Source organism: Carettochelys insculpta, chromosome 2, assembly GCF_033958435.1.
Source record: "Carettochelys insculpta isolate YL-2023 chromosome 2, ASM3395843v1, whole genome shotgun sequence".
Classification (NCBI taxonomy): domain Eukaryota; kingdom Metazoa; phylum Chordata; order Testudines; family Carettochelyidae; genus Carettochelys; species Carettochelys insculpta.
This window is the reverse complement of record NC_134138.1, coordinates 36,442,413-36,463,639: the sequence shown is the minus strand read 5'-3', so window position 1 is coordinate 36,463,639 and position 21,227 is coordinate 36,442,413. Positions and strand designations below refer to the sequence as shown.

The 21,227-nt window shown below is 48.7% G+C and overlaps 1 protein-coding gene across 2 annotated transcripts in view; it reads right to left on the bottom strand.

The window, feature by feature from the left end:
* Positions 1-21,227, bottom strand: part of NUDCD1 (NudC domain containing 1) — a 180,356-nt gene that overhangs the window by 44,787 nt on the left and 114,342 nt on the right. For both annotated transcript variants that reach the window (XM_074986748.1, XM_074986749.1), the window contains exon 8: positions 19,554-19,679. In XM_074986748.1, the coding sequence (XP_074842849.1) occupies positions 19,554-19,679 (126 nt within the window). The remainder of the gene's footprint in view (positions 1-19,553; positions 19,680-21,227) is intronic.

Sequence of the window (21,227 nt, the reverse complement as noted above, 5' to 3'; positions counted from 1 at the left end):
GTCTATACTTGTTTTCTCAAAAAACAGAAGTGCCAGCAAGTTCAAAGGGACTTACTCCAAAATTAAGTGCATGCTGCACAGCTAGTCTTAGCTTTTTCGATAACTTGATTTAAATCAACCCAACCTGGTATGATTGATTAATATATTGCATTTATTCATATGTTAGAGTTAATTTGTAGGATTATAAAAGTGTAAGATTGATCAATATTCAGAGGAACCAAGCAAAAGACATCAGAAAGACAAGCTGAAATGCAGGAATCTGAAGGTGGAGACAGATAAGACTTTAGCTGGCTATTTTAGGCCCTGGAGACAAAAAAGGATGACGTACGTGAGCAGAAAATAACCTGATGTCCTCAGGATTATGGGGAAGAAGATACCAAGTGGCAATACTGCATGAAATTACCAATGAAATTAATGCTAGACACTACAAAAGGCATATCTGTCTCACCCCATATCTTAACCATGGAATACAAGTTGTGCACCAAAGCTAACGATAATAAAGGGAATTTGCACAGCCTGCAGAAAATTGTTTCCTTAAGTTTCCAAGACCAATAAAAGAAAACAGGGGTGACACTTGGACACATACAAAATTTAAGTATAGACAGAATCACATTGTAAAAAGGGGAAAACCAGAATGGGAAAACTGAGCTCCCTTTGCAAGACTCCAGCTGAAACCATATTGCTACAGTCGATCAAGCCATAAGAGACCCATCAGACCCTAAAATTATTGTTAAGGAGGTGGTATAACCATATGCGCAACTTGTGCATAGGACTGTGTAGAATTTCCATATACTTGGATAATCAGAACTTTTATTGAACTTATAAATCAGACTAGACCTTGCACCTGTGCACATGTGTGTGTGTGTGTGGTCATTACATTGGTCTTCATGTGTTCCTAGAGAATCTAAATTTAAAACAAATAATAGAGGTGACTTTCACCCTGTTAAGACTTAAACTGCACCTGCCAGTGCCAAACCCATGATGGTGTAATATCACATTACAAAATAGAAACTCTCTCATTTGAGGCATCTCTTTGCTTGCTATATATACAGTCTCTCTAATCATCTTCCCCACAATCATTGCAGTTAATATACTAGCTTTCTGGCTTTTGGCACAAACCAGATACATTATTACTCTCACATACAGTAATTTTCAGGACGTACTTTGCTGATTAGACTTTGAAGATTATTTTTCAGCAAACAAAAACCAATATAATACCATAAAAAAGATTTGAGAAGTACCAGAGCAATTTTCTGACTTATTTGAAAAATAGTCACCTCAGAGGAAAGATAATTCCATGCACGGTTTGACCTTCAAGGACATAGCACCTAAGATCCACTCCTATGATATGCAAGACTTCTCCCATTTAGAATCTATTTTCATATATGGTAGAATACAGAAGTGAAATGCACCACAGGGTGCATTTTCTCAGATTAAAGCATCATATAATTTAGAAAATTTATGCAAGTCAAAACTAGGTATTATAAAACATGCATCACATCTACTTGCTAATGCACCGGACAATAGTTAGGGCTTTAATAAGAATGAACAAATCAAGTCAAAACCACTTTTTACAAAAGATTATTTGCAAATGACTAAAATTTGCCCAATACTCCTAAATGCAAAGACACCTGGAGACAAGCATACCTACTAGTCAAGCAAATAGCATGCAAGATAAAAGTGGCCATTACACAGACTGCTCATTAGGCAGTATGTTATCTCTGAATATTACACAGGTATCATTTTTGGTTTTGAATATTGAAATTTGTTCTATCTACAGTTTGCAAAAATAAACTAAACTCCTCTGAATCCCAAAATAAACAGATATAATTGGGAGAGAACATGGGAAGGCAAAAAAAACAAAACAAAAACAACCTTGGCAAAATTTTGTGACGCAAACAGAAAATGTATACTTTCTTTTAGCATACAACATTAGATAACAAGATATTATTTAGGTTCAAATAAATCTAGGAAAAAACTTTCAAAGGAAAAAATATATAACAGCACATTACCAAGTTTAAATTAAAGTCAAAGTCAAATTAAAATCTTATTGGAAACATATATGATTATTCTAAATTGAATAGTTTATTAAATAGGTAAGATAAGATTAATATTGTTCTCATATAATTAAAGATACAGTAAGAACAAACCTCTGGTTATTCTTTAAATCTCAATCATGTGGCACCTTCTAATTTTCTAGTCATATTTCACTGATCTTTAAGAGCTTTTACAGCTATAAATTCTCCAGGGGGGAAATCATCCCTAGCGTAGACTGGACTTAAAAGCCCTGAGCGCTGCTTAGGCCCACTGCATGTAGGTGACCAGAAATCATGGAGATTTACCTACCAGTGTTCTACTCAAACTCACACCATCAGAGAGAAATCAAACCTTCACTCAAACACTAAGACACTCTGAATGGCTGAGTGGAATACTATGATGGTAGCATATATATCCTGATAGAATTTTTTTAAAAAGGTGTCTCAATGACTGCTAGTAGGTTGTCCCAGGCTTTGAGAAAGGGAACTTAGGAAGGATGAGAAGATGGGAGGGACCACCAGGATTGGAAGAGTTACCACTTTTAGTAGTAGGGCTTCTGAGTACTGGGACTTCTGCTGGATAAAAAAAAAAACTGATGGAACACTACATGAAGAGATTAACACCATGTTTAACAGGCATGCCCTGAGATTCAGGGAGGAAGGGTCGGGATAGATGAGGGTTCCTACATTCTGCACCAAGACAGTCATGATGACAGCAAGTCTTCACGATATTGCTTCCAAGAGATGAAGGAGATTTGAGTACCACAGTTGTCTCAGCCAAGCAGATATTATGAAAACTAGAGGCCTGGTTGCAGCTTCGGTAACTTGCAGTTGGCAGAAAGGCACCCCTACTAGTAGGTTCTTGGGGTCTGCCCACCATGCCAGTGACCTTTGCACCTCCATTGTGGGTGAGACTATCCTGTGAACGGTATGGGCTATTGGTTTGTAAACACTCGCCAACCAATGCTGCAGGCCCCGTATGTGTAGTCTGGCGTTTTATACCATAAACATGGTGGTCGCCATGTGCCCCAACAGCTGTAGACATGTTAGGATTGGGACAGCAGGGCTGTATGTTATTACTCGTACCAGTGATTTGATGGTGCGAAAATGGGCATCGGGCAGGTATACCCTTGATGTAGCAGAGTCTATTCATGCCCCTACAAATTCTATATTTTGCATGGGCTCGGTTTTTGACTTCGAGAGGTTGATGATGAGGCCCAGAGAGGCAGATGTGTTTGTGGTGATGTGTATCATTCGTAAGACCTCCCCTTTGGAAGTTCCTTTCAGCAGGCAGTCATCTAGGTATGGAAAAGTGAAGACACCTTGTCTGTGTAGATATGCTGATACTACTGCCAGGGTTTTGGTAAAAACTCTGGGTGCCGAAGAGAGACCGAATGGAAGAACTCTGCACTGGAAATGTTCTCTGCCTACTGTGAATCGGAGGAAACATCTGTGCGCCGGATGAATTGCTATATGAAAATATGCGTCCTGTAAGTCGAGGGCTGCAAACCAGTCTCCATCGTCCAGTGCCGTGATTATGGAAGCAATTGTAGTCATTCTGAAACGCTGCTTGCGCAAATACCGATTGAGGGCCCGTAAATCCAGGATTGGTCTCCAACCTCCTGTCTTCTTCTCTGTCAGGAAGTACCGGGAGTAGAAGCCTTTCCCATGGAACTGCTCCGGTACTCTCTCCACCGCCCCTATGAACAAGAGGTGGTCCGCTTCCTGTTTTAACTTTTGTGTGGTGAGAAGGATCCTTGAAAAAGGGCCTGGTGGGAGGGTTCGGTGGTGGCAATGATTGAAAAGGGATTGTGTACCCCGTGGCTGTAATCTCCAATACCCATCTGTCTGTGGTGATGCTTTGCCATTGAGAGTAGAACGGATTGAGCTGATGGTGAAACATGTTCAGATTGGCACTGAGAGACGGTCTTGGCTTTGCAGTCCCCCATGTACCCGTCAAACCTGCTGTCTTATGGTTTGTACGGAGGGGGCGCAGCCCTGCTGGGGCCGACATCTAGGGGCCCTGTACTGCTGTGGCTGTTGTTGGCGCCTTGGTCATACCCCCGTTGATATTGAGTACACTGTGGTTGATAAGCATAACACCTTTGTAGAGGGTAAAACTTCCTCCTCCTGTACGGCGGGGTGTATATACTCAGGGTCCTAAGTGTAGCTCTCGAGTCCTTGCTGGAGTGTAGGACCGCGTCAGTTAAGTCCACAAGTAACTTCTGCCTATCAAAAGGAAGATCTGTGATTTTTACTTGCAGATCCCTGGGAATCCTGGACGTCTGGAGCCATGATTCCCTACGCATTACTACCGCAGTGGCTGTGGAACGAGCCGCTGTGTCTGCTATGTCTAAGGCAATCTGAACTCCTGCTCGTGAAGCTGCGTAGCCCTCCCGGACAATCGCTTTGAGGACCAGCTTTTTGTCCTCTGGAAGGAAATCCATGAGGGAGGTGAGTCTCAACTAATTGTCGAAATTGTGGTTCGACAAGTGAGCGGCGTAATTTGCCATTCGCAGCAGTAAGGTAGATGATGAGTAAACCTTTCTGCTGAGTAAGTCTAATTTCTTTGTGTCCTTGTCTGATCCCCCTGACCTATATTGGGACATTTTGGCTCTGTGTTGCAAGGATTCAACCACTAGTGAATTCGACTGTGGGTGACTGAACAGAAATTCCATGCCCTTGACAGGGACAAAATACTTCTTATCCGCCCTCTTGTTTGTAGGAGGGATGGAGGCTGGAGTCTGCCATATATTGGTGACTGACTCCATAATTGCTTCATCCAATGGGATGGTGATCTTGGGTGAAGCTGGGGGTCTGAGATTTTTGAGGAGCTTATGGTGTTTCTCCTGCACCTCTGCCATCTGAATGTCTTGTGATTGAGCCACCCTTTTGAACAACTCTTGAAACTGTTTTAGGTCATCTTGGGGAGAGAGATCTCCAGGAACAACTGCTTCATCTGGGGAGGACGAGGAGGCATTGCGATGATACATTTCCTCTAAGTCCTCAGGTTCCTGAGTCTGTTCACATGTTTGTTCTTTTAAGGTTTCCAGATGGGGTTCCAGATCCTTTGAACCACTCTCTGACTGGGAAATTTGTGATGTTCCCCCAGGGTGAGAGTGTGTGCTGTGATGTCGATGAGGAGTTGACAGGGATCTACCCCGAGACCCAGATCCCCTGTGCAGATGTCCTGGGTGGTAAGGGCAGCCATTACAACAAGGGCAAGGGCCCGGTGATGGGGACCTGGACCACGACCTGAAAGTGTAGATGTGACGTGTAGAAGGACGTGACCATCGAGATGACACTGACAAAGGCGGGGATCCTCTGTGATAGTATTCATAGGGATCCTTGCTGGAAGTTGGTGAAAAATGTCCAAGCCCAGGCGGATGGTGGCTGAAGGAATGGAGATGGAAGTCTGTGGCAGGCTGCTGGAGTTGCTGCCCGCTGAATCTCTGGGGGAGAGCGAGGTGATAATGGCAGCGCAATGATCTCCAGGGAAGGGCTGCAGTGCCGGGTCTTGGTCTTCGCTTTCCCCCGTTTGGGCGCCTCAGGTGTTCCCATCGGCGCCAGGGAGCTCGGCACCGTAGTCGGTGCCGCGCTTGGTTCCGTTGCCCTCGGTGCCGCTCGGGTAGTCTCCTCTGGCACCGTTGGGCCCCGTGCCGGGTGCCCTCGCTCCGGTGCTGCAAGACTTGGTGCCATGGAAGCCGGTGCTGACATTTCCGGCGCCTGCAGAGCCCTCGGTGCCGCCTCCTTAACAGCTGGAGGCCCCTGCATGGGCACATGTGCCGCGGCCTTCCCACTATGAGAGACCAGTGGGCCCAGGCCCCGTGCTCCGCTCGTCCCACTCGTAGAGGTAACTGGCAGGAATTGAGCTGGTGAAAGCTTTTTCTTCTGCACAGAGGAGGTCAGAGAAGCCGCCTTCCTCTTGTGCGAGCCCGAAGAGCCCTCCTTATGAGGCTTCTCTGATGTCCCAGGCTGGAGGGCCTTGTCGAACAGAAACATTTTTAGCCTCACTTCCCTATCCTTTCACGCTCTAGCTGAAAGCTTAGAGCAATGAGGGCATTTCTGGGGGACATGGGCTTCCCCGAGGCACCGAATACATTTACTATGCCCATCTAAGGCAGGCTTGGCCTCCCGGCATGATTCACATTTCTTAAAACCCGGCAAGGACATTGTTTGAGCTTTAAAGTCCTTAAGTGCTAACAGGGCACTTAGCAGTTAGTCAGTCTGGCAGTAGTTAACAGTTAACAGGTAACTTTCGAGGCCTTCAGATAGTGGACCCGCCTGATGCGGCTGCCTCCGTCCTTTTTCTTGCTCTCTTTTCCTTTTTAAACTATATACACTCTAACATAAACTACCATAAAAACTAAGCAACAAGTTATAACTATTAACAATAAGTAAAACAGAGTTTATCTGTCTCAGGTGGTGGAGCTGGAGTGGATTCCATCTGCAGCCGTTGGGGGTTGAGAAGGAACTGGCGGGGACCGGATCGTGCACGTGACCGTAAGTGCGCGAAGGACTGACGCACATCGGCGCATGCGCGACCCGACAGAGACTGCTGGAAATTTCCGATCTGTGGCGCCGGGGCGAGCCCGACACCTACTGTGGAGCACCCACAGGGACCACTCGAAGAAGAAATAGTATGTATGATGGATCTTGCTCCTTTTCAGCAAATGAAGGGTCCTGAGGATCAGTACAGTAGGTTGATAAGCAAAGATCATGGTACAAGGACATCATCTTATGAGTGCATCCTTGAGAGAGAAGCAACCATGAACTTCCTTGGAGCAGAACAGGAACCATTTTCTATTTTTCAAGGTGGCAAAGAAGTCTTTCATTCATATATTCCAAGGCTGGCAGATGTTGCAGAAAATAGTCTTTGAACTCCCATATGTCATTTTCTCAGACGCATCTGTCATTGCATTTTGGACAGTTGGTAGACTGCTGATATTTTTATCTGATTAAAGGTGCCTGAGTTCCAGAGGCGTAGTGATTTTGTGCAGAAGGATTGGAACCTTTCTTCACTCTTACAGTTAACTTAATACATTGTTTACCAGCTTTACTCCGAGCAGCCTCATACAGTGCAACAAAAGTGTTGGCAAGCTTATTGTACTACACTCATCCCTCGTTAAATGAGTACTTCATTTACGAGTACTCGCTTAAACGAGGGACACACTTACCTCCTCTAGTTCACTCAATGAGTGAACTCCACCCGCTAATATGAGAGTCACTCCCTCCCTGCGTCTCCAACTCGCTCCAGCCTGACCCCCCCCACTGGCCCAACAGACACCAAACTGCCAAAACCTAAATCCCCCGCTGCCTCCCCTACACCCAAACAACTGAAACTTAATCCCCCCCCCCGCCAACCCCGCACACCGGAACTGCCGAAATTTAACACCCCCCCATCCCTGCGCACCACAACTGCTGTAATTTAAACCCCCTGCGTACCCCAAATTGGTGAAATTTAACCCCCCGCCACACCTGTGCACCCTGAACTGCCAAAATTTAACCTCCCTGCCTCTCCCATGCACCCCAAACCAGCAAAATTTAACCCCCCTGCTTCCCCAGAACAGCCAAAATTTAAACTCCCTGCCACCCCTACGCAGCCCAAACCGGCGAAACTTAAACCTCCACCAGCCCCTGAGCACCCAAACCGCCGAAACTTAAACCCTCTGCTGGCCCCACAGACCCAACCTGCAGCAGCCTGAACCCTGATCCCCAGCCGCCCCGCCCCGCCCCCGTGGACCCAACTTGCCACCATGTTTTAACCATCCTTCCCACTCATGTCCCCAAACTGCCCTTTAACCCTCCCCAACCCCAGGCTCATTTACCTTTCAAAAGTGGCACCATCTGCTGCCACTGCGAGCACCTGGAACCAATCAGAGACTTTTACAAGTATTTTAGTAGGAATTTAGCGTTCCTCTTACAAGTTTTCGCTTACGAGCAAAAAGTTAGGAACCAACTGTGTTCGTATAGCGGAGGATGAGTGCACTCTTAATTCCAGAGCACTGAATGGAGTGTTGATTTCTGTGCTGACCATTTTCCCTGTGCTGTATCTTTTGTACACAAGCTCCTTGCAAACAGAGATGCACTGTTGTGAGGATCTTTGAAGGTGCTGGATGCAAGAATGGGGTTCCATCACAGAAACTCCCCGGGCTCATTCACCAGGTAAAAGAGTCTGTTCCATTCTGAGGCACTGTAACTTCTTGAGAGGCTGTGTCTGTTGAGGTATACTGCTCCTAGCTGTATCTGGAGGGATCAGAAGTGCATCATCACGCAGGAGAATCACATACTTGAAAGATGACATGAGCCCCAATAGCTACAGGCAATCCCTCGCTGTTTGTGGGATAAACTATAATGTTGAGATTAACCTGGAAGGTGTGAAAGCTCTCTCGTGGAATAAGTAGGTTCTTGCCGTCATGTCCTTAAAAGCCTCTATTATCTGTACTGAAGTAAGTATGGTTTTTTTATGGTTAGCCCAGAGACTGAAATAGTGTTAATGTTCTTTTTGCTGCTGACAGGACCTCTTGGGGCAATGGACTACTGAGTTTTATTGTCCAGGGCTATAGATGAAGCTCTCTGCTGCTTGAATGTGGCTTACGATAAACAGTGGAAGGAATATATTTGGGCTGATATGAAACTGGGAGACAACTTTTGGTAAGAAGGCTGAACGGGTCTTTATCTTTGTGGAACATGGTGTCCTGGGGGCTCTGGTGATAGGGTTCTGAGCTCTGACACCCTCCTGGCTAAGATTACTTCTACCATAAATGCCACCCTGCATGAGAGAGAAACAGGGAACACATCACCAAAGGCCCAAGGGTGGACCCATAAGTCTGAGATTCCAAACAATGACAGGTTTTTGGACTGCAGTTATAGTTTGTCTAGACTAATAAGAAAACCATTGACCACTGGGCTAGCAAAGACTGAGCTGCCCCCTGCACCCAGATGGAAGACAGCAATGTCAGCCAAATGAACACGTACTGATAACATGCAGAGTCCCTGTTGCTTGAGATGGAGAAGACAATCCAGTATAAGTAGCATAGAGGCAAGCACTGGGGATGGACAGCGTTGCACCAATCAAACTGAAAATTGTTTCCACTTGGCAAGGCAACTAGCTCTAGTTGAGCATTTGCTGCTGCCAAGGATGGACTTGTCTAACTTGATCTGTGCAAGAAAGCTACGCAGAGTCCAGCCAAGGAGTTTACATGCCATGAGGTGCAGTGACTCGAGGTTTGGTTGTTGCAGGTGGCCATGGCCCTGAGTTAGCAAGTCTGGGATGAATGGAAAGGTGACTGGAGCTTCTATGGACACTTCCAGGAGAGATGTGTTCCACTGTTGGTAGGCACTATCATTTTCACCAAAGCTTGATCCCTTTGTATCTTGAGTAGCACCTTAAGAATGAGAGGGATGGGGTGGGAACACATACAGGAGATGGCCTCCCCCTGGGAGGAGGAATGCATCTGTGATGGATCCTGGGCTGTGATTCAGGAACGAGCAAAACTCCGTTACACTTCCTGATGCACTGCATGGTAAACATGTCCATCTGGGAAATTCCACACTGACAGCAGATGGAATTTACAACAGCTGGGTGAAGTGACCACTGATGGCCAAGGAAGAACCTACTGAGATGGTCTGTCAACTCATTCTGAACATTAGCAAGGTCACACTTGCAGGTCTTTTGAGAGCTCGACACGAAAGTACCACAGCCTGAGGGCTTCTTGTCAGAGGCGAGAAGAGTATATATATGTTGATATAAAGCATTGCTATGGTGTTGTCTGTCATGACTGATTAACCTCTCCCTGGAAAATCAAGCAAGCACACCTTGAGAATGCAAGCTTTTCTCAACTCTCCGACACTGATATGGACATTGATATGGAGAAATAGGTCCATCCAAGAGCAGTTTCCCAAGTATGACACATTGGTCACTAGCAAAAGGGATGGCTACAAAACCAAGCTTTGGAAAGAAAAATATATATAACTACATAAAACAAATCTATAAATAAAGCCCATATAAGTGCTACAGTGCATCAGCAGAGATCTCCCAACAACTCTAACTGAAACAAAACAAAGCAGCAGAAATGTAGCACTTTGAAGAGTAACAAAACAATTTATCCAGTGATGAACTTTTGTGGGATAGACCCACTTCTTCAGATCAATTTCATTTCCAATACAGAAATTGATCTGAAGAAGTGAGTCTGTTCCATGAAAACTCACCACCAAATAAATAGAAGTTACTCACCGTAGTAACGGTGGTTCTTCAAGATGTGTCGCCATGGGTGCTCCACAATAGGTGTCGGGCTCGCCCGGCACCGCAGATCGGAATTCTTCCAGCAGTTTCTCCTGGATCGTGCATGCGCCGGCGCGCGCCGCTCCCCTGCACGCCCCCGGCCACGTGCGCGAACCGGTCCCCGCCAGTTCCTTGACCAACCGCCTCGAATGCTCCTGAAAAACACTAGACAGAGATCCGAAGCGGGGAGGATGGGCGGGTGGTGGAGCACCCACGGGGACATCTCGAAGAACCACCGTTACTACGGTGAGTAACTTCTCTTTCTTCATCGAGTGTCCCCGTGGGTGCTCCACGATAGGTGACTACCCAGCAGTAACCCAAGAAAGGAGGTGGGTAATCGGTTTATGTGCAGCTTGCCCCCGAAAGGACTGCTGTCGACAGACAGGTATCCTCTTGGAATACCCGATGTAGGGCATAATGCTTGGCGAAGGTGTCGTAGGATGACCAGGTCGCCGCTCTACAGATGTCTTTCAACGCGATGCCCTTGAAGAAAGCTGTTGACGCCGCCACCGCCCTGGTGGAGTGAGCCCTAGGCAGGGCCAGCAAAGGAGTCTTTCGAAGCTTGTAGCACATTTTTATACAGGACACAATGTGCTTTGAAATTCTCTGTGAAGAGAGGCCTTCCCCTTTTGACCTGGGAGCGAGAGACACTAGAAGCCTGTCCGTTTTCCGGAAGGATTTAGTTCCGTCTATGTAGAAGGCCAACGCCCTCCTCATGTCCAGGAGGTGTAGGCATGCCTCTTTGCTGGAGCTGTGAGGCTTTGGGTAAAACGAGGGTAAAACTATTGGTTCGTTAAGATGGAACTCTGAAGAAACTTTTGGAACAAAGGCTGGGTGCAGCCGTAAGGTTACCGCCTCTTTTGAGAATACTGTGCAGGGTGGCGTTGCCATAACTGCTGCGAGCTCACTGACCCTGCAAGCTGACGTAATTGCAAGGAGGAAGGTTGTTTTCATCGTAAGGAGACGTAGGGGAACTGTGGCTAATGGTTCAAAGGTGGACCCGTTAGCGTGCTGAGCACCAAGTCCAAGCTCCACGATGGTGGAAGCGGTTTCCGAGGGGGGTACAGGTTTACCAACCCCTTCCAGAACCTGGTAACTATAGGATGGGCGAATACCGTGGGCCCCTCCTCTCTATGCCGAAAGGCTGATATAGCAGCGAGGTGGACTTTTAGCGAGGATGAGGAAAGCCCGCCCCTCTTGAGGTCCAATAAGTATTCTAGTATTATCAGTATAGGAACGTCAAGGGGAGCTAACTGCTTGGCGGAACACCAGGCTGTGAATCGAGTCCATTTCTGCTTGTAAGTCTTCCTGGTGGAGGTCCTTTGGCTACTTTCCAGGACTTGTTGTACTCCCTCCATATACGTGCTTTCTAAGGAGCTGAGCCATGGATTAGCCATGCTTGTAGGAGCAGGCCCTGAGGGTGTGGGTGCACTATGGACCCCTGAGCCTGCGTGAGTAGGTCCGGAGCCACTGGTAGAGGGAGCGGTGGGCGGTCCGACATGCGCAGAAGCAACGGAAACCATTGCTGCCGATCCCACATTGGGACTACTAGTATCACGCGAGCTCTCTCCCTTCTGGCTTTCTGCAAGACCTTGTGGATAAGCGCTGTCGGGGGGAACGCGTAAAGTAGGGGGCCCTTCCATGAAATCATGACTGCGTCCCCCAGGGACCCCCGCCCCACTCCTGCCCTGGAGCAGTACTGGGGACACTTCTTGTTGTGCTGGGTGGCAAACAGATCGATCTGGGGAAACCCCCATGTATGAAAGATCGGTCGCAGCAGATTGGAGCAGATCTGCCACTCGTGTGTGAGTGCGAAGCGCCTGCTCAGCTGATCTGCTTTCACGTTGTGAGCGCCGGCAAGTATGAGGCTTTCAGCGTTATGTTGTTGGCAATGCACCAGTTCCACAGTTGGACTGCTTCTGCACATAGGGCATGGGATCGGGCTCCTCCTTGTCGATTTATGTAAAACATAGTGGAGGTATTGTCTGTATTGATCCCGACTACTTTGCCATATATGTGGTCTCGAAAACGTTTGCAGGCGTTGAACACTGCTCTGAGCTCCAGTATGTTTATGTGCAGTGTCTGTTCCACAGGGGACCATAGCCCTTGCGTCACCTTGTCACCAATGTGCGCTGCCCATCCTATGTGGGAGGCGTCTGTAGTAAGAAAAATAGAAATTTGTGGTTGGTGAAAAGGCACCCCTGCTAGCAGGTTCTTGGGGTTTACTCACCACTCCAGGGATCTGCGCACCTCTGTCATGGGCGACACCACCCTGTGGACAGTGTGGGATGCCGGTTTGTAGACGCTTGCCAGCCAATGCTGCAGGCTTCGCATGTGCAATCTGGCATTTCGTACCACAAACGTCACTGCCACCATGTGGCCCAGCAGCTGTAAGCACGTTAAGACCGGCACCGTGGGGCTGTATGTGATGACTTGCACCAGAGAACTGATGGCACTGAAGCGGGCGTCGGGTAGGTACACCCTTGCTGTGATAGAGTTTATGCGTGTCCCTATGAACTCTATGTCTTGTGTGGGGTCGGTCTTTGACTTCGCAAGGTTGATGACTAGGCCCAGCAAAGAAAACGTGTCCACTGTGACGCGGATCATGTGTAGGACCTCTGCCTTTGAGGCCCCTTTCAGTAGGCAGTCGTCCAGGTATGGGAATATAAACACCTGCTGTCTGTGCAGGTAGGCTGACACCACTGCCAGAGTTTTGGAAAAGACTCTGGGGGCCGAGGAGAGGCCGAATGGAAGAACCCTGTACTGCAAGTGTTCCTTGCCGACCATAAAGTGGAGGAAGCGCCTGTGTGCTGGGTGGATCGTTATATGAAAGTAAGCATCTTGTAAGTCGAGGGCTGCAAACCAATCTCCATCGTCCAGTGCTGTGAGTATGGAGGCGACTAATCATCTGAAAACGTTGCTTGCGTAAGTAGCGGTTGAGGCCCCGAAGATCTAAGATGGGCCTCCAGTCTCCTGTTTTCTTCTCTGTGAGGAAGTAGCGTGAATAAAAACCTTTCCCCTGGAATTGTTCCGGCACTCTTTCCACCGTCCCTATGAACATAAGGTGGTCCACCTCCTGCTTGAGCCTCGCCTCATGGGTAGCGTCCCGGAAGTGAGGCCTGGAAGGAGGCTTCGTCGGTGGGAGCGACTGGAAGGGGATCGCGTAACCCGTGGCTATGATCTCCAGCACCCATTTCTCTGCGGTGATCTTTTGCCATTGGGAGTGAAACGGTCTGAGGAGATGATGGAACATGAGATGAGAGTGGCATTGCGCGATGGTAGTGATAGTGCAGCCCTTGACATACCCGTCAAACTTGTTGCCTTTGGGCCTGTCCCGAGGGTGTACGGCTTTGTTGAGAACGTCGAGTGGGAGTTCTGCACTGTTGCTGTTGTTGATGTCACCCTTGGTCATAGCCCCGTTGATACTGCGCACGCTGTGGTTGGTACGGGTAACGTCTTTGCTGAGGGTAATATTTTTTCTTCCTATATGGAAGAGTATAAATACCCAGGGTTCTAAGTGAAGATCTCGAGTCCTTACTCGAGTGGAGGACCGAGTCGGTTGACTCTGCAAACAACTTTTGTGTGTCAAAGGGAAGATCCACTATCTTCGCCTGTAGGTCCCTCGGGATACCCAATGTCTAGAGCCAAGATTCTCTACGCATGACCACTGCTGTAGCCGTTGAGCGTGCCGCCGTATCTGTCACATCCAGGGCGATCTGGACTCCCATTCTCGAAGCTGTGTAGCCCTCTTGCACAATTGTCTTTAACACCAGCTTCTTATCTTCCGGAAGTGAATCCATGAGAGAAGTAAGCCTGGAGTAATTATCAAAATTATGGTTCGCTAGGTGTGCCGCATAATTTGCCACTCTCAGTAGCAGGGTAGAAGAGGAATATACCTTCCTGCCAAACAGCTCTAGCTTCTTGGCATCTTTGTCTGATCCCCCCAATTTGTACTGAGAAGTCTTTGACCTCTGCTGGGACGACTCGACCACCAAATAATTTGGTTGTGGGTGACTGAAGAGGAATTCCATGCCCTTTGCCGGGATGAAGTACTTCTTATCTGCTCTCTTGTTCATAGGCGGAGCGGAGGCCGGAGTCTGCCATATGGTGGTGGCTGACTCCATAATGGCTTTGTCCAGCGGGATAGCAATTTTGGATGAAGCCGGGGGTCTCAAATTTTTCAGGAGTTTCTGATGTTTCTCCTGCACTTCTGCCGTTTGAATGCCTTGCATGAAAGCCACCCTTTTAAACAGCTCCTGGAACTGTTTGAGGTCATCCGGGGAAGCGACATCCCCAGGGGCCATGGCCTCATCTGGGGAGCATGAGGAGGAACCACTAGGATAAACCTCCCTCGAACTCTCAGGTTCCTGCGGCCGATGATACACCTGCTCACTGGAGGATTGCGAAGGAAAGTCTCGGGGTTCTAAAATTAACTCCCCTTGAGATAACTGTGTTTCCATCCCCAATCGAGAGTGTCCACGGGGGTATTGGACGGCCGGGGGGGACTTGCCCCTGGGCATAGGCCTGGGGTGTCTGTGTCCAGCATGATAAGAACGACCATGGCAGCACGGGCATGGGTCCGGGGATGGAGACCTGGACCACTCTCGGGGTGTGTACCCCCGATGTCTGGGAGAACGAGACCTCCGCGATGACACAGACAGCAGTGAAACAGGTTTGTGGTAGTACTCCAGGGGATCCAATCCCAGAAAGGGTGAAGGTGGCCCAAGCCATGGTGACATTGGTTGGAGGAACGGAGGAGGTGGTTCTGGATAGGCCGGTGGAGACCCAGGCCTTCTGGGCGGTGTGTGTAGCACAGGGGGAGGGCTTGTCGTCAGGAGCAGTGCAGCCCTGTCCAGAGAAGGGCTGCGGTGCCGGGTTTCTGTTCTTGCCTTTCGCCTCCCCTGCGGGGCTGGCAGCACCACCTCCCGCACCAGGGATCTCGGCCCCACTGTCGGCGCCGCGCTCAGCCCTCTCAGCTGAGGTGATGCACGGGTAACGTCCTCCGGTGCCTGCAGGCTCTGTGCCTGTTGGCCCTGCACCGTTGCTGCTTCGGGATTTGGTGCCGCCTGCAGCGGTGCCGCCGGTTCCAGCACTAGCCTGGCCGATGCTCTAGAGACCGAGTGCGTGCTTTGGAGGCCAGGGTGGCTGAACTGGAGGAGCTAAGGAAGGCAGAGGTGTTTGCGGGGTCTATCTTTGATTTTGCCAGATTGATAACCAGGCCGAGCGAAGAGAACGTGCCTGCTGTGACGCGTATCGTGCGTAGTACCTCCTCCTTCAAGGCCCCTTTGAGTAAGCAGTCGTCCAGATACGGGAATATAAATACCCCGTCTGTGCAGGTAGGCTGACACCACTGCCAAGGTCTTGGTGAACACTCTGGGGGCCGAAGAGAGGCCAAACGGTAGGACCTTGTATTGAAAATGTTCTTTGCCTACCATGAACCGGAGGAATCGTCGGTGAGCCGGATGGATAGTTATGTGAAAATACACGTCTTGTAAGTCGAGGGCTGCGAACCAATCTCCATCATCCAGTGCCGTAAGGATGGAGGCGATTGTGATCATCCGAAAGCGTTGCTTGCGCAGGTACCGGTTGAGGCCTCGAAGATCTAAGATGGGCCTCCAGGCTCCTCTCTTTTTCTCCGTGAGGAAGTACCTCGAGTAGGACCCTCTCCCTTGCAGTTGCTCTGGCACTCTTTCCACTGCCCCTATGAGCATGAGATGGTCTACCTCCTGCTTGAGCCTCGCTACGTGGGGGGCCTCCTGGAGGTGGGGCCTGGGTGGAGGTCGTGGCGGTGGGAGCGACTGGAAGGGGATGGCGTACCCCGTGGCTATGATCTCCAGCACCCATTTGTCTGTGGTGATCCTTTGCCACTGGTTGTAGAATGGTCGGAGGCGATGGTGGAATAACCGCTTCGGATGACCTTGTGCGATGGTAGTGATGGTGCAGCCCTGGATCTGTGTGTCAAACTTGTGGCCTTTGGCCCTGCCCCGAGGAGGCACGGCTGTGTTGGGAACGTCGCCTGGGAGTTCTGTACTGCTGGTGCTGTTGATGTCCCCCTTGCTCGTAACCCCTGTGGTACTGGGGACGCTGTTGCTGGTACCGTCTTTGTTGAGGGTAGTACTTTTTCTTTCTGTATGGAGGGGTGTAAATCCCCAGGGTCCTAAGTGTGGCTCTTGAATCTTTACTGGAATGAAGGACCGAGTCAGCTGATTCAGCAAACAGATTCTGCGAGTCGAAGGGAAGATCGACTATCTTTACCTGCAGATCCCTCGGTATACCCGAAGTCTGGAGCCAGGACTCCCTTCGCATCACCACTGCCGTAGCTGTGGAGCGTGCTGCTGTGTCCGCAACATCCAGGGCGATCTGAACTCCCGTCCTCGAGGCCGCGTAGCCTTCTTGCACGATGGTCTTGAGCACCGGTTTCTTGCCCTCTGGAAGCGAGTCCATGAGGGAGGTTAACCTAGCGTAGTTGTCGAAATTATGGTTCACTAAATGCACGGCGTAATTTGCCACTCGCAACAGAAGAGTGGAGGAGGAGTAGACCTTTCTGCCAAACAGCTCTAGCTTCTTGGCATATTTGTCTGTTCCCCCTGTCTTGAATTGAGATGTCTTTGATCTTTGTTGCGACGACTCCACCACCAAGGAATTTGGTTGTGGGTGGCTGAACTGGAACTCCATGCCCTTCGCCGGCATGAAGTTTTTTTTATCCGCTCTCTTGTGGACAGGCGGAATAGTCGCAGGGGTCTGCCATATCATAGTGGCGGACTCCAAGATTGCGTTATCAAGCGGTATTGCTATTTTGGAGGAGGTCGGAGGTCTCAGATTTTTGAGGAGCTTATGGTGTTTCTCTTGCACCTCTGCTGTCTGGATGCCTTGCGTGAAGGTCACCCTCTTAAACAGCTCTTGGAACTGTTTGAGATCGTCCGGAGGATGGACGTCCCCCGGGGCCATAGCCTCGTCCGGGGAGGAGAGCGAGGAACCACTAGGGTACGCCTCTCTGGACCCTTCCGGTTCCTGTTGGTGATGGTACATCTGCTCTCTGGAAGCTTGCAAGGGAAAAATCTCGGGGTTCCATAACCAGTTCCCCCTGAGATACTTGAGTCTCTGTCCCCGTTCGCGATTGCCCTCGGGGATACGGGACCGTCTGTGGGGATCTTTCCCCGGTAGATTGCCAGTGGTGTCTATGCCCCGCATGATAGGGGCGACCATGGCAGCATGGGCATTGCTCTTGGGAAGGTGACCTAGACCACTCCCTTGGTGCATACCCTCTGCGTCTGGGGGAGCGAGATTGTCGACAGACCTGGGACACTGGAGAGAGCGATTTGTGATAGTACTCCAGCGGCTCAAACCCCAGGAAGGGTGAAGGTGGTCCCAGCCAGGGCGAGGCTGGTTGTAAAAATGGAGACGGGGGCTCCGGGTAGGCTAGGGGGGACCCCTGCCTCCTAGTTGGAGTCTGCAGCATGAGCGGACGGCTGAGAGAAAGCAACTCTGCAGCCCTGTCTGGAGAGGAGTTGCGGTGCCTTGTTTTGTGTGCAGCCTTCCCCCTCCCTTGACGGGGTAGCTCTGCCCCCTGACGTGTAGGGGATCTCGGCCCCGTCCGCGCCGTGCTCGGCACGCTTATGGGCGGTGCCACACGGGCAGTGTCCTCCGGTGCCTGCAGGCTGCGTGCCTGCGCGCTCTGCACCGCCGGTTCCCCGGGGTCTGTGCCGCTGCTTGCGGTGCCGCCGGTACTGGCGCTTGTTTAGCCGCCGCCCTGCCTGCGGTGCGGGGCAGCTGTTTGATTATTGGAGTCTGAGCCGCCTCCACGTGGCTCTCCGTGCCGCCGCCGATCAGCTGTTGCTGCGGCTGGGGGCCGCGCGCTCCTCCCGTCCCGCTCGCTGTTGCTGCCGGCAGGGATCGGGCTGGGGAGACTTTCCTCCGTTTTTGCGCTGATGGGGTGAGGGAGGCGGCTTTCCTTTTATGGGCCCCGGAGGGTCCCTCCTGCTGCGGCCGCTCCGGCACGTCTGGCTGGAGGGCCTTGTCGAAGAGCAGCATTTTAAGCCGCATCTCCCTGTCCTTCCTTGCTCTGGCTGTTAATTTTGCACATAAGGACCATTTCTGCGTGACATGGGACTCCCCCAGGCACCTTATGCAGTGACTGTGCCCATCAGACGCTGGCATTGCCTCTCAGCAAGACTCACATTCCTTGAATCCTGAATAGGACATTGTTGGTGAGTCTTTCAGTTGTTAATGTGGTACTTAGCACCTTCTCTGTGCTGTTTTCCCTCTCTCCGATAGCCTGCCGCGGCAGGAGGGCTAATGGCCCTAGGCTCCTGGCCTCCGGTGCTCCGCTTGTTACTAGGACTGGACTGAATGCCGTCCCGCTTGTTGTTTCTTCTTTTTTTTTTTTTTTTTTTTTTTTTTGAAAATAACAACTGGTTAACTTAACAGTAGCCTAAGAACTTGAAAACTTTAAAGAAAAACAGTTAAAACCATTGAATACGCTAACTTGGCCGTAGCCTAGTCGGATTCCGTCTGCAGCTGACGGCGGTTAAGAGGAACTGGCGGAGACCGGATCGCGCACGTGGCCAGGAGCGCGCAAAGGAGTGGCGCGCACCGGCGCATGCGTGGTATGGCAGAAACTGCTTGGAAGATTCGATCTGCGGCGCCGGGCGAGCCCGACACCTAATGTGGAGCACCCACAGGGACACTCGAAGAAGAAATCATGTTGTTAGTCTTTCAAGTGCTACATTTTTGCTGTTTTGTTTTGTTTGAGTATAGATTAACACGGCTACCTCTCTGTTACTAACTGAAAGAAAGACTATATACAAAAACACTGAGATTGAATGAGCATCCTGAAGCAAGGGCCACGGGATATTAAGGCCTACTATCAGTGGCAGTAAGAAGGTACTGAGGAGGTAGCAAGTCATAAATATCAAATGCCATGGAAGTACGACTCCACGGAGTGCATGGACTGACTCAAGGGATCCTGCTCTAGGAAAATCTTCTGGTGACCAAGCACTAGTTTGTGGACAGATCTGGTTGGAACAGACATGAGCAAGCACTTGAACTGAGGTTTCTCATTATAGAAACTATTTACAAGATTTCACTGAAACTACACCAGTTTATACCAGCTGAGCGTCTGGCTTGGTTTTTCAGACATCTCACCACAGAAAATACAAACTATACTTCTATACTGAAAATCCTTGACTGACAGACACTTAGGTAAATACGGCTGGATTTCATATTTCACTTACCACATGTGTGATTTTCAATGTGTTACCATCAAATCTACATAAACTTGTACTATCTTCAAGAAAAATATCACATTCCTCCAACTCCTGCGCGTTACAGGGAGGATTTTCTTTTTCAGGATTTGGATTCTGAAACAAAAAAAGAATACAATATATTGAAAATCTGGAATACCTGGTACACAACATTATACTAAACTATATAATCATAATAATTAAGCTTTAAAGAGCAACAGCAATTATTTATATAACAAATTTACAGTTTTGCAGCTATTTTCACAATCAAAGATTTCAAAGCATTCAATATATTTACTTACCTACCAGAAAAGCAGACATTTATTGGAAAAAAGTAGTGGATAACTCGTATGCAACACAACAGAAAACCAGGTTAGAAGGGGAATTTTGTTGTTGAGAACAACTGGATTATTTCTCTCTTTTAGGCTGTGTCTACACGAGCCCCTCCTTTTTGAAGGGGCACGTCAATGAGGGCATTTGAAAGATGCTAATGAGGTACTTCCATGAATATGCAGTGCCTCATTAGCATAATGATGCTGCAGTGATTCAAAAGTGCCGCTTCCGAATTGCATGCTGCCCATGCAGCTGGGGGCCTTTTGAAACAACCTCCCAGTCTTCGAAAGCCCCTTCTTCCCAAAACAAATGGGAAGAAGAGACTTTCAAACACAGGGGGGTTGTTTCGAAAGGCCCCCAGCTATAAGGGCGGCGCGCAATTCAAAAGCAGCACTTTTGAATCACTGCAGCTGTCATTATGCTAATGAGGTGCTGCATATGCATGGAAGCACCTCATTAGCATCTTTCAAACTCCCTCATTAACATGCTCCTTCCGAAAGGAGGGGGCTCGTGTAGACACAGCCTTAGTAAAAGTGCCATGAAATCTTTAATATCCATGTAGATCAAATAGAACTTACATTCAAGAGATTTTTTCCAAAAAATTCAAAGTAAATTTCATGACCCTCAATTTAGCTACTATAACTGGCACCTTCTATGGAATAAAGAAATTTGAACCATGCTGGAATGTGAACTAGGGTTTCAGTTTGTCTAGGGCCTTATTTAAGTCAACAGATTTACATAAGTGATAAATATGGTTCTACGTATTTCTGACTAATGCTTATGCTACTTGCCATATCTATACTCCTAGGTTTACATTTGTATGTTAATTTTGCATTCATCAGGCTTGAAGCTATATAGCCTTGCCATTCACTTAGGATATTGACAAAGACTATTCACAAAAGATGTTTTTTCTATTTTGACTTGGTTCATTTGAGAATATAATGAATAAACATTAGGCCCTTTGGGTTGTCTGCACCTTTTACCCATCACCTTGCTTCCCTCATATTTACTAAACTGACTGCATAGTAAATGGTCATCTCACCAAGACATGTATTTTTACCTGCAGTTTTAAACAAAGGAGAACTATCAGAAAAACAGAAATGTCAGGGCAAACAGGGAGACAAGATCAAATCACTATCTTAGATGCCTATAACTGCTAATAAATAAATACAACTATGACATCACTGGCATCACGGAAACTTGGTGCAATAATACATATGATTGGAATGTTGGTATTGAAGGGTACAGCCTGCTTAGGAAGGACAGACAGGGAAGAAAGGGGGAAGTGTTGCCTTATATATTAAAAATGTACACACTTGGACTGAGGTGGAG